General features: G+C 34.3%; 1 protein-coding gene across 1 annotated transcript; it reads left to right on the top strand.

Moving 5' to 3' along the window:
- The first annotated feature begins 6,294 nt into the window (after positions 1-6,294).
- On the top strand, positions 6,295-7,246 carry LOC18037238. The gene has a single exon (XM_006425711.2). It carries the CDS (start codon positions 6,525-6,527, stop codon positions 6,993-6,995), a length of 471 nt encoding a protein of 156 aa, XP_006425774.1. The 5' UTR covers positions 6,295-6,524; the 3' UTR covers positions 6,996-7,246.
- Positions 7,247-14,543: the final 7,297 nt, after the last annotated feature.

The following is a 14,543-nucleotide window of genomic DNA, read 5'->3' as shown; positions in this document are numbered from 1 at the left end:
GGGCTGCCTAAACTGTAAACACTAGTGTCGAAGATGTGTTTTTGTTGGTTGTCGGGGGTTTAATGTCTACTTTGCCATCTATGATTCGGTTCATAAAACCAAATATAATTTTCCAGAAAACGGATGAGCTCAATTAGTCTTCTTTTCCTAAGCTATCAAGTGAATATGCAAATCTAAACTGGGTCCTCCCAATTCTGTGCCAGATTCATTCAGAAATCAACTACCAATTAATTTAATCTGCGCAATGCCAATGAATACTTAACCCAAAATTTTTTGGGACTGAGTTCTCTATATCCCTTTTTCCATGATTTAAAAAAAAAAAAAAACTAGCAACTTCACGTACTGTAAATTACTAAATACAGAGAATTAGAGAAAGGAATCTGACAAAGGAAGGATTGAATTAGATTATTCTGGTAATGTTGTGGCTGGCATGTGGTTAAAGTCTTTATACAAGATAATAAGGGAAAGAAAATACTCTTAGGAGACGCGCTTCTATGACATGAATCAATCTCCATATTTCTTAAAGCTCAGAATTTGAACTGGGCAACAAAAACTTTATGGTTGTTACAAGTGCATTAAAACACACTGCAGAATAGCTGTAAATTCTTAATTTTCTTTCCACTTAGCCACTGACTATCACACCCTGAAATAGGAACAAGTATAAAAGGAAACACTGCTGCTAATCAAGTAAAGCATGAACACTGGTCTCTCTTTGTATGTTTGTTTCTAGGGCTCGGATGCTTGTGACGATGAGACCGGGTGCCATTTACATTATACTACTCTGGATGTATTCACTCTTGGGAAGAATACAAGTTTGTTGAAGAATACTCTAAAGGACAAACCAAGTACTAATTAAGTGTGAATGTAGAATGAAACAGAGCCTTTTTGGAAACAAGAGTAGTGCATTGAAATACAACCGCGTGAACTACATTCAAAAAATAGAAACATGCATACATAAAATGCTTATAAAGAGAAACAAAATATGAAAAAAAGAAAATGGAAAGGGCATGATCACACTATAGGAGCTCGGGTCTTAGGGAGAACCTCGGTTTGGAATTGGAAGTAACAACTGCCATAACTATATTTGCAGTCCCAAGTCTTAAGTTCTAATAAAACCAGTAAATGAGAAGCTTGAATTCTACCCCGCAATTAAATTGAAAGATAGAGAACATCAGCAAAGAAGTATTTTCTTCTAGGCATTTCTCACTCATTAACGGAGAGAAAAAATGGAGGGGCAAGAGTTTGATCTGCCATGGCTAGATCCTCTTCTTCAAGCCAAATTTTATGTGCCATGTCAATGTGGGTTGAAAGATAGTACCTATTTCTGTATTGACTGCAAGTGTCTGCCTTTTTGTGAATTTTGCGAGACCAACAAACATAATGGCCACAAGGTTCTAAAAGTAAGTTCTTTCGTGGTGCCTACTCCTTTTCTTTTATTTTAATTTCGTGGTTGTAGCTTCATATATCATTATTATTTTTGTTTTCCCCTTGGTTGGTCTTCCTTCTAATTTCATCAGGTGTACAAAGCCTCATATCAAGTGGGAATTAAGATTGTAGAGATAAGTGAGTTGTTGGATACATCTGATATACAAAGTTACGTAATTAATTCTAAGAGAATTGTTTATATAACTCAAAGACAAAGTAAGAAGCAAAACAATCATGGAGGAGGTGGGTGTGGCAGTGGTAATAAGTGTGAAACCTGTGGGTGGTCAAATTTGTTTTCACCGGCCAAGTTTTGTTCAATCCAGTGCAAAGTAAGAATTCTTGTTTAAAATCAATCTTTTTCTCTCTTTACTTATATATATAAGAGAAAACAAAGTAACAACTTCTTCCAACACGTAGGTGCGTTTGTCAAGTGGAGAAGAAAAACAAGGGGAGGAGTCAAAAGATGACGGCGTAAGTGACCTTAACTCTGATGGCATTCTAGAGAAATCAGTCCAAAAATTAGCTAGTAAACAATCATCATCAACTTCAACAACTAAGCGGACTTTTAAAGCACCTCAAAATTCTTTCAGGAAAAAATGTAGGAAAGGGACGCCTAAGAGGTCCCCTTTAATGTAGATCTTTATGAAGTATCTGAAGAAGCAGTTTATTTGCTGTGATGTGCAAGCAATTAAACCAGTATTATTGAATTAATATTCCGGATCTTTGTGTGGATAGGAAGTGGCAAAGGGGATAAACTGAAATAGATCTTTCTCTATTTTTTATTATTATAAATCAGATATGTATCAAGTATCCGCTTATTTATAACAGAAGAGAGGAAGCAATATCTATTTAAGCATGAACCTGTGGCATAAAACAAAATTGTTTGCTTGTAAAAGATATACTTAAAGCACCGATTTTTTTCTTGATGGGATAAGTAATGCAATGATTCATGAACACACAACAACTTGATTGTTTGAGATTGCACCGTTGATTTGATTAGCTCTAAGCATAGATGTTGTGCAATTGTTTGAGATTTAAATTAGATTAATACAGAAAAGCCACATTGAGGACCCACTATCTGTAGTTGTTAATTAAGCGAATTAATATCAAGTGTGGTGGGGAGGAACGTTCATGGAAATGACAAATGCCAGCTTTTTAACTGAATCTTTGAATAGATTGAACATCAAAGACATTCAGACACTAAAATCTGGAAGATGTCTAGTCGAAATAACTTAGATTAGTATGTATTTAAGGAGCCTAAACACATAATTGAGAGAGTAATGAGTTTTTGTTGGTTGGTGGGGTTTGCTCTCTGCTCTGCCAACTGTGTTTGCTTCACAACTCATCGATTCAGCCAAAAAAAAAATAGATGTTTCAATAGATTTTCATGACTCAAGACTCGTGTTCTTCAAGATTATGAATTATTGGCATGTACAAGTTATGGGATGTGGAAGTTGCTACTTGCTTGCCAGGAAAGAAAGTTAGATCCTTTCAGGTAGTGAGCAAAAATTTAACGTTGTAACTTATTGGGATTGATATCTTGAAGTTACTAACTTTCTAATCTAGTATTTAAAGCATTGAAATATGAATTCAGACTTAGTATTTGAGAAAATCATAGTTCTGAATCAATTAACCAATTTTGGGCGTGATTATTATGAGGAAAAGAGAGAATTTTTTTTTTTGTATATATATTTTATTAGAAAGTTGGACTATATCATATCTAAGATTTTCTCGTATGAAATATAAAATTAATATTGGTCCAGGACAAACGGCAGTTTTGTGTTAATACTCGGATTAAATTATCCTCAGGTATATGATCGATAACTCCCCACCCATATGAGAGTGGAATTCAAATTCAAGATTTCTTATTCCCAAATATATATAATATATTCTCACTATCATTGTCTCATTAAATCCTCTGTGTGTATCTTGCACTAGTCTCTATTTAAGTATTTTTAGCTTATTCAACTGAAATACTTTGTATATAACTTGAATTAAAAATTAAATTAAAATGATGGCTTTCACAACTGTACGAGGCGGTACAAAGAAGACAAGAATTAATAAAGTCAGATGCAAAAAGGTGTTGTAAATAAGACCTTCAGCTAGGTTTCGCTTTCCGGGAAGGAAGAGAATCAAAACCAAGTGATTGTTCATCGATTTATTTATAATGAGAAAATTAAAAAGTTTCCAACTTGACTGATCAAAAAGAGAGTCACCTTATATAATATTGATTAAAGCATTCCTGCTAGGCCTTTTTGTCAAAGAGAGGATCACTGCCTCTGCTTATTTCAAAAGTACTTTGGGATCGGGTGTGAAAGTAGAAAGAAGCTAACAAATTATGAAGCTTCACTGATACATAGGGGTGGGACATCCTCATTCCCTCAATTATTAATCCAACTAGGCAAAATCCAAGGCATCTAACAAATAGAAAAATTAAAAAAAAAAAAAGATTATTAAATCTTCCTAAATAAGCCATTGATCCTGAATGTATCATGACAAGCTCAAAACTCTCTATCAATGTTTGCCTGAAATGAAAAGTAATTAAGTACAGGGAATCCACCCACCCTCTTTTATTCTATGTTCAAGACTTCTCTTGCATATGAAGTTTGGAATCTCACCAAAAGGAAACGATTGAAGTTATAAAGTTAGGGGTTACTTATATCTTAATTTATGCTTTTCTTTTGTTGCTTTAGTTAACGTGATTTTTTTTTTTTTTGGGTCTGATCTATTGGGTAAATATGTATATAAAGTTTGATTATGTAACTAATAATCAAACAAATAAATCAGTGTACTTTCAATAATTTTAAATCATACATGAGGTTTATCGAGTTTATTCACAGCAAAAATTTTACATCAATGCAATCAACAAACTAATTGAATTTATGATAAAAATGTTATATGATATAAGATTCATAGTTTAACTTATATTACAATCTACATACGTTTATAATAATAATTATTATAAATTTTAAATATATATGTGAAAGGCCTTCTAAATAAACTCACTATATTTACCATAGATTAATGTTTGGTCTATTGACGGGACAAATTCGCCTCATCTCTTCTCACATATTAATGAGTGATTTTCCCATATATTCATCTTTTGAAGAAATTATATAATACATCATAAACATCATGATATCCACACAATACTAAATAATATTATACTGTGTGTATATTTATTTTGAAAAATTAAAATGTAAGTGATAATTATATTAAATTCAACTATATGTCACACATGCAATAATTGAATGTGTTACCTACGTATTTTATAATGATTCATACTCATACAAAATCACTAGATTGGAAACTTTGACATGATGCACAAATTGGACATAATTAAAAGTAACGGTATATTAAAAAAAAAAAGACAAAATCACTAAAAAAATATGTATTTTTTTTTTTATTACAAAAGATGTTCAAGTACATTAAGTGATTTTGTATTTATGTACATGAGCAATCTATGGATGAGATGAGAGATTCAATTAGTTTTTATGTCGAAAAAAATATAATAATAATAACAGAGGAATGTTAAAAAAATAGTGTAATGTTATAAGCCAACAGACCATCCCACCATTCTCCAGTCTACGAATATAATTAAAAGAAGTGATGGCGAAGCAAAAGCGATTAAGTGTGGGTGCAATGCAGAGGCGGGCCGATGTGTAAGCAACAGCACAAATAAAATGACGAAATTGGGAATTGAATGCAGCACCGGGATGCAAGCAAGGACTGTGTAGGTGCAGGATTGGGGGCCTTGGCGCTGAACCAAGCACACCCTCGCCCTAACCCACTTCATCTCGCGGAATTCCTTGTCGGATTGTTTGGTTGCTTTTACTTTACTCTTCCAAATGACCGCCTTTTCAACGTGTCTTTTCTCTTGCTTTGCAGCGAAGCTCCCTGCCCTGTTTACGTGCCACGTTTCTCTCCTCCGCAGTTTTGCTTTTTCCTATTTTTTCAATTATTTATGTGCCCTTCCATTTCTTATATATTTACACCACTGCCCTTGTCCATTTCCCCTTTTTTTTTTAATTTGTCAATAAATGGCTCATCATATTATTCAACCGGAATTTTTTTTATACTATTCGACCAGAATTTGGTCGGTGGGGTTCTTTTTTTTTTTTTTTAAAAAAAAAAAAAAAAAGAGATCCAACCCTTTCGAAAAAAAAGAAAAAAGATATAACGGTAGAAAACATATAACATCTAACATTACATATGCAGAACTTTTTTGAGGTTGTTAGAAGATGTGAGCACGGGTAGCTCATAAGTCATAAGAATCATCCAAGTGGGCATCCTTTGGAGTAGAAAGCTTCAAAAGACCCTTTCTTTAGAGGCACTGTTGGTATGGGCATGGCTTCCTTAGTTTCACAAACAGCATATTTTAACTCCATCAAAGCACTCGAAAATTTATAGCCATAAATGGAAGGTTCCCCATTCAATATAATAGTGGTTATTAGCTAGCATATTGCGCACCTGTTGAAATAGTCACCAATACGGCAATACCAGTATACCACAGGCACATAGCTAGATGTAGCTGCCTATCTTCACGTGAATCCATCGACCACGTCATTTTTTCATCAACTAAGCCCAAACTTTTTGTACCACAAATTCACAATATATATACAGTTACTGATTCAGATTCACAGATCAGTCTGATTAATGTTACAGTAATTAAAGGCAAAATTTTCCACAACGAGCAAATTGAATTGAATTTTTTTTTCTTTTTTCTTTTTTTTTTAATTAAAAGGGAAAAGATAGAGCCCAGTCCCTGTCACTGTAATACATCTTGAAACGAGGGCTGCAGTTGAAAGACACTCAAAACAACTTACAACCTGTCACCACCAACTTACAGGCTGGCATTGGCAAAGCCGAGCCCATGGATCAATGAAACCAAAGAATAAACCAAACCCCATTAGCAAACCGACAAATCTTACATGGCAACAAAATAAGTTGAATAAACGATGCTCTCTATATAAACGTGGCCTCATTCTCTGTGTCTTCTTCAAAACTCAAAGCTTAATTATTAACTCTTAAGCCTCCCTCAAAGCTGAAGCTTTGTATTGTAATTAATTTGAAGATTTGACGAAGAACTAAGTTTAATAATGGGTATTTGCAGTTCTTGTGAATCAACCCATGTAGTCACTGCAAAGCTTGTTCTACAGGATGGAAGATTGCAAGAATATTCATATCCAGTTAAAGTCTCTTACGTTTTACAGAAGTATCCCACTTACTTTATCTGCAACTCGGATGAAATGGAATTCGACGACGTCCTTTCAGCTATAAGCGAAGACGAAGAACTGCAGCCTGGCCAGCTTTACTTCGCATTGCCATTGAGCCGGCTGAGGCATCCCCTTCAGGCTGAAGAAATGGCTGCATTAGCCGTCAAAGCCAGCAATGCTTTAATGAAAAGTGGTGATAAATGCGCCTGTCGTAAGAAATTAGTGTGTCCAGTTACTTCTCCGGGCGACGGCTCTCCCCGGAAGATGGCCTCCGGTGGCGGTGCTGGCCGCTTGGGGAGAGGAGGTCAGGGGAGAAAGTTTTCGGCAATGTTGGGTGCAATACCTGAACAATAACAGGAGGATGGGACGGTGTTCTGATTCTGACTTCTCCGGCAAATGCTAGAGGGGTATCTTGGGACATTTAATGTAAATATTTTAATGATCTAGGGCTTATCTTTCTGTAAATTTGGTGATCGGTTGGTTGATTCGGTTGGGTCGGGGAATTTTACATATGTCTTGAGGGGAAACATTCCCATGTAAGGGTTGTGTTACAATTTTACCCCTAAATGGGATGATCAAGAATCTAATCGTAAGTTCTGGACAAATCATTACCGTAATTAGCTACTAGCATTTTTAATCTTCAAATTTATTCTATTCTCTAATCAATGGAATCCAAATTCAGAACTGCGAAGCCACTATCACTCGCGTTGCCAGCTTGAGCTACATGAGCAGTTGACCATTTAAATTCAATTGCTTTGCCGCCTGCGTACGTTACTCGCTACCCTATATATAAATTAATCAGAAATTAATTAAATAATTAACAGATAACATGAGCGCAGCTAGATGTACCACGAATGACAAACCTTAATGGAATTTTAGCTTTAACTAGATAAAAGGCTGTAACAGATGTTAACAAGACGAGCTAATTAACTGGATTTAGATTTCCAAGTACTTGACAAACACTTTTGGGTTGGAGTATACAAAAATGAGTAGATCTTTGTTGGATCAGTGGTCTCTAGGACTCTTTATCTCTTTGAGAAATTCGTTCTAATTTGTTTGCATGAGCTTCGCTACACGCGTGTATGTAAATATCATTGCACGAGGATTGGGATGGGACATGCGAGGATAATTAAAGAAAAAAAAAAGGAAGAAGAAGAAGACGGCTAGGGATGGCAATTGTACCCGCAAACCCACAAATTCGCTCAAACCCACCCGCTAAAACCTGTCCGTTGCGGGTAATTTTACCCGTTGCGGGCGGGTTTAGTATTATAAATTAAAACCCGCACATGGATGCGGGTGGGTTTGGTATTAACCTTATATCCGGTGGATACCCGCATGGATATCCACCAAACCCGTAATATTTTTTTCAAATATTTTTAATTTAATTTTAATCTAAAAATGTATAAAGAAAATAATGTCATTAATTAAATTACCAAATAGCCAAAGGCTCAAAGTTGTGTATGTGTGTATGTGGCCTATATCCTATTCTAAAGTCATAATCTAAAGAAAACTAAAGGCATTTTCCTTCGAATTAGTATTTGAAAATATTAATCTTAATTATTATTATAGGCATTGTGTTGGATGGGTGCTTATGATGGTAAATGAAATGAATATCTTCTCTTGGAGCTTGTTTTAAATGATAATATGAAATGTAATTATTATTTTTAGATACTAGTTTGTGTTTTTTAAATGGATTTGTGTAATTTATACTTAAATTTGAGAATTTGTGTTGAATTGATGTGGAAATTTTAATTTTTCATTTACATTATTTAAATATAAAATTGAGTATGTTATATGGAATTTGAGGTTATTATTATAAATTTATATATTAAACATTTGTGATTTTAAATACGAAAACCCGCAAAAAATCCGCCGGATACCATTGCGGGTTTGGTAATTGTTAAAACCCACTGCGGGTGGGTTTTTGTAAAAAAATTAAAACCCGCTGCGGGTTACGGATGGTTTTGATAATTTAAATTTTGTGTGGATTTAGGTTTGGTAATGACAAATCCGCTGCGGGCGGTGCCCATTGCCATCCCTAAAGACGGCAATGCAGTACAAGCTACTGCCTGCTTCGGCCTTGCTAGACTAGCTAGTAGCTGTGTGCTATAGATTTGAAGCCAGCGTGGGTGTTTTTGGGAGAGTAAATTGTTTACAGCTGTTGTAAGTCTGTGAAGCAATAATATACATACATCATTAATAATTGGGGCCGATGCTGATTGATGATAATGAGGGTCATAGTGCCTTCTTTTTAGCACTAGCCTCTATCAAGGTTAAGTTACAGGTTCTAAATAATTATAATCGTTGTGGTCTAATTACGCAAATAATTAAAACACGAGGTATTTTGATCATGCAAAACTGAAGGTGATGGGTAAAATATCTATTACGTACATAGTGTTAGACGATCTCTTCCTTGGGAGATGGAGTATTATTTGGTTGGTCGGTCACATCGGGCTTGTTTTATTGAAGAGATGTAGCGAATTGAAATGCATTTGTTCTGCATGGGAAGGCTTTATCTAGACAGGCAGGCGTTGAAATTTGAGGGATTCACTGTAGATGATTCTAGGCGCATCAATACGCTTCACAGCTTACATGTTAGCTAGCAAGCAGCAATATTCTATCCCAAAAACAGCGGTTCAATGACAACGGGTGAAACTTTACCAACTTTTACATTCAATTACTTTCCGGAAACTAATTTTAAAAATCTCCATAAGTAGAAATTTAATTTTGACAAATCTCTTCATCAGTTTTGGATTTGGGGGGGGGGGTTTAATAATTTGCCCAGCTGCCCACGTTCTTACCAAGGTCCAATTCAGATCAGTTGTTTTGTTCATCTTATAAAATATACTATCATTTCACTTTTTGTTGTTTATCCTAATAACAACAACATATCCGAATTTCGCTTTCACAGTCAATTATTAGAGGAACCCTAATTTGCTGAGTCTGATAGATCACTCATTCATTTCCGAGGAGGTATAAATTATGTTAATTTATTATTATTATTTTCCAAAATGACAGTGACCTTAGGATGATATATGATCGTCAAAAAGCCGGCTGGGGAATCCAATAATGTAAAAATATTTGGTCCTGAAGAGAATTGGTGGATAGAATCGGACAATAAAGTAAAGCAACACGATTGGTTACTTAGAAGCGCACGTGATTAAAACAAGTGGGTGACTTCGCTAAAAAGTAAATTTTTTCAGACACACAACACATTAATTATTTTATTTACAAGCTGAACCACGACCAACCCCACCGCAGCACCATTTTTATGCTTGATGGTGGTCCTCCATCCATCAGCTTCTTGCGATCTATAAATAAAATGACACGTAATTAAAAAAAAATCGATATAGTAAGTTCTCAAATTTCAATTGGAGATTATCAGTGATGTGCAGAAGAAGAACAATGACTTTTTGGCAAAAATAAGTTGTCATTTATTGTTATTTACAGTCTGCATTATCCTCAGCCGCTGGAACAACGAAGATCATTCGATGGCATTGATATTATATATTTGGTCCACTTGTCCAAGATATAGTTACTTATGAAGTATGTAGCAATTGAATTAATGCTGCGCTAACAGTATACCAACGAATCTATAATGCATTATTTCACATAAATAGCTTGATCTACTTGCACTTATTCAATTTCTGTTTGCTCTACAAATTAGGTAAAAATTCATTTAGACCTTATATTTTAAAATTAGTCTTTGATTAGTCCCTTTATTTTTAAAAAGACTTTAAAATATTTCTACTGTAAAACTGTTGGTGCCCCTACTATTACTTTTTATTTCTTTTAGTTTACTTTTACAATATTATCTCTTAGAATAATTTTTTTAGGACATTAATAATAAAATTAAATTACTAATTCAACTGTAAAAAATAAAATTAAAATAAAAAGAATATATATTAATTTTTGTTGAAGTTCATGTATGTCCAAAAAAATAATATTGTAAAAATAATAAATGACCAATTTTTTGACATTAATTAAAAAATTAATATTTATTAACTTCTCAACAGAGTATTCCACTAACATTAATATATATATTGGAGTTAAATTGATAATTTAATTTTTTGATGTTAAAAAAAAGAAACATTATTGTTAGAGAGTAAAATTATAAAAATAAGTTAAAAGGAACAAAAAAATAACAGCAAATATGTCAATAGTTTAACGACAAAGAATTTTTTTGATAGTTTTAAAACTATAAAAATTAAATAGATATTAAACTTAATATAAGAACTAACGAGGTTTTACCCTCTATAAATTTAATGTTATTGAACGGTCATTAGGATTGTACTCCAATGATGAGTTGGCACTCTCATAACAATATTGAAGACACTAATTTGAGCCTATAAGATTCTTTTTCTCTTGATTTTTCACAAGAAGCTGTATGCCACCTGTGGGAGTATTAATCTTTACATTGTACTATAAAAATTAAAAAAAAAAATTGTATTTAAGATTTCCAATGTACCTCGTATTATAAGATTGCAATAATTAAAGAAAATGCTTCTCCTTTTAACTCTTGACTGCAAAATTATGAGCCAAAATGCCAAATGCAAATAGCAGTACAAATGGGGTTCTCACTTTTTAACCTTTGGAATGGGAATTATTTTGGAACAATTGTGTGTCATTCATCAATCTCATTTCTCAAAGGCCCGGTCTCAAGGATCGGGCCCCCACGCTATTCCTCTGCGTTGCCTCAGCTTTTGAGCTCATTGGATCCAGCTGTCACCCACGTACTCAAAATTATCAGTTTAGATCGATAAGATCACCCAAGCTTGATTAGGCTATTAATTAGCAGTAGATGTTGTAAGGTAAAAAGTGGTGGCCACCGCCCACCATCGATTCATAGAATGTGAATCAAAACGATTCCATTGCTTTGCTTTCAATTTCAAAAGAGAATTAATTAAGACGATCATTAATTTTAATGGCAAAAGGGGCCAGCTGTCTTAATCAAGTAGTTGCTGAATTCCCAACTGGAGTAGAATTACCCACGACCATCAATTAATAAATTGTGTTTATTAGCCACTTGGGCTTGTAGCTCAGTGGTGGACCATTGCCCTCAAAGTTAAGCATGACTATGAGGGCAATGGTTCGAGTCCCCACGGACTCAACCTCCTCCAATTAAACATAATTGTGTGGAGATTTTTATAAACGTCTTTCTCCCTTGCGAAATGCGAGTGGAGTAGAGACATCCCTCCTCCGTGAGGGGTATTTGGGATGGACATATACTTCATAGAATAAAAATGTAATAATATAAGTCCCATGTATATATATCTGATCTGATTATAAATATCAGTATAATGACCTGCTGTCATAGCAGTTGTATATATATCTGTGTAATGCAGTAACCTGATGCTTAATCAGTTTCAAAAAATAAAAATAAATTGTGTTTATTATAGCTGGTATGCATGTATCCACATGTATACAGCGAGTACTAGCTACCGAATCGTGACACCACGTCCGCACGATAAGACATAAGTAGCAGTCCTTACATCTGCAGCCTCGCTCGCGCTCAATTCCAATATGCGGTCCTCCACTTAAATGCAAACAAAGTGATTAACTTCTTGCTCTCATCGGCTGACAGTGTTACCCAAATAAAAGCAAATCATATTATTTTCAAAACCCAAAAATCACACATACATAGTTTGTGCTTTTATTTGGGTAACAAATTTACAAAAAGTGCAGATTTCATGTGGATGACAGAGCTCTGATGGTCACTACATATGAACTATCTGGGATTCAAACAAGCTATCATAATCTTAATTTACTCGTCTTCTTTCGGAGGCGTCCCACGTCACTAGCGAAAACGAATTTGCACCCTTTTAAGTTCTGGGCGCCCTTGTAAGTTGTGCAGATGTGTTTATAGTAAATGGCGATTATATAAAGCCCAAAATAATGCGTGCGTGTTTGTGAAGTCCAAAGTATACAATTAATGAATAATTAAATCTTCCAAAGGGATTATTCATACTAAATTAAAATATAAAAAAGATACAGTCTTTTATATGTATATATATTCTAATTTTATCCTTATTTTATTTGAAGGAATACTTCCTCCATTGAGAGGGCTTATAATATCGGAAATGCCGAAATGCTATATGTGCGTGTAACTTTTTTTTTTTTTTTATGACATGAGACTATTGTTCAAATTACAATTCATATTACATGAGAGTATAACTGATATGTACAATTATATATATATACTGAGACATGTTGACATCAATGCTGATATGACACCGCTCAGATTTTTTAACCCTCTCAAATATTCGAGGGACGTCAACTCCCAGCCTGAGAGAAAGACTGCCTTCACTCAAGCTCTGAGACTCTAAGGAAGGACATTTAAATTAAACCCCTGCAATGCGTCTGCGGAGGCTAGAACCACTTCCCTCACAAATGTGCGTGTAACTTATATAGCCGTTAAACTTTACAAATATCATACTGTGTCAGCATGGGTCGAGAAAATGAGAATAATTTACATATATGTTACATAAAAGGAGGCAAACCTTAATTGATTCTTTTCTTTCTTTTTTTTAAATGCCACGGGCTGCTGTTGTCACCTCACACCAATTATTAATTAATGCAAACCTTGCCACTGCTGGTTAGAATATTGTTAATTTTTCTTTTTAATTGTTCCTCTAAGATATTAGGACTACTTTGATAATATTGCTTTTAAAACAATTAGTGCTAGTTGTGTTATATAATTAATCAATTATGAAGAGATTAAATTAAATATTTAATAAAATTTATTTTTAAAAATGTCATAAATTTTAAAATAAGTTGTATATACTTAATAAATCTTATTATTGAACTGTTTTGTAAAAATATAAATAACTAAAATAGATATAATGTAAAATAAGGTGTTCCTGATGAAGAAGAGCTACAGTGGGCCAGATTTACTTCCACGTGCCACTCTCTCAAGCGGACAAGTCCCCAACTCCGAAAGACTTGTGTTCTCCGGCCATTAAAGCCAGCTCTGCAGGTGCTGGTAAAGATAGCGTTGACATTTTATTTGTGGGTCCAAAAGTCAAAGCTCGTTTTCCCATAACACATTAACTATATATCGATTATCGGACTTAGCTCGTGCTCATCGGTCATTAGTGCATTAATGTAGCTGACAGCTAGCCTCGGGGCTATTTGGCCGCATCCCGCATGCTTGTTTCATCAACAGTCAACATTTTCAATTTAGTTAGGTTTATTTCTTCGCGCACGCTTGATAAGTTATATAAGGCTAATGCTAAGTTACATGCATGTACCTTACACCCCTCTCACATGAATAGTGAATGATATGGGTCCACTCATTATTCATGTGAGAGGGTTGTAAGGTACATGCATGTAACTTAGAGAGATCCGTTATATAAACTTACATCAACCCGACATTTGCTACCATTAATATAAATAATAAAAATTAAATATATATTAATGATAATAAGTGTTATATTAATGTAAGTTACATGATCATGTAACTTAAAAATTATCCTATTTATTTTGAATAGTTTTTTTAGAGTTATTATTAATTGTATCCGTTGAATTGTACGACGGAAAATAAGTTGGAGTGGAATGCTTTCTTATATACTCTAATGTGTTAACTACCCGCACTGGTTCAAAATTTCAAATTATCAAATTCAGACAAGTAACGTGCTATGATATCCCCCCTTTCGTGTTAAAGAATCTCTTGAGATGATAAACGACAATAAAGTACACCGCATCCCACTACTAAACCTGCTCAATTCAGGTGGCACTGTTCCAACATCAACATGCCCTTGCTCCAAGTCCTGGGCCTGTGGCACCCTGTCCGAAGTATGTTGAAGATTCTCCAAATCAGCAAATCAATTATTATTTTGCCTCGAATTTTATGCAAAGGACAGGCAACTTATATGGTTTGAAAATTAGATAATAAATTTTAAA

This window comes from Citrus clementina, unplaced genomic scaffold, assembly GCF_000493195.1.
Source record: "Citrus clementina cultivar Clemenules unplaced genomic scaffold, Citrus_clementina_v1.0 scaffold_7, whole genome shotgun sequence".
Classification (NCBI taxonomy): Eukaryota; Viridiplantae; Streptophyta; class Magnoliopsida; order Sapindales; family Rutaceae; genus Citrus; species Citrus x clementina.
Note: the sequence above shows the minus strand (reverse complement) of the source record. Positions and strands in the feature narration are given on the sequence as shown.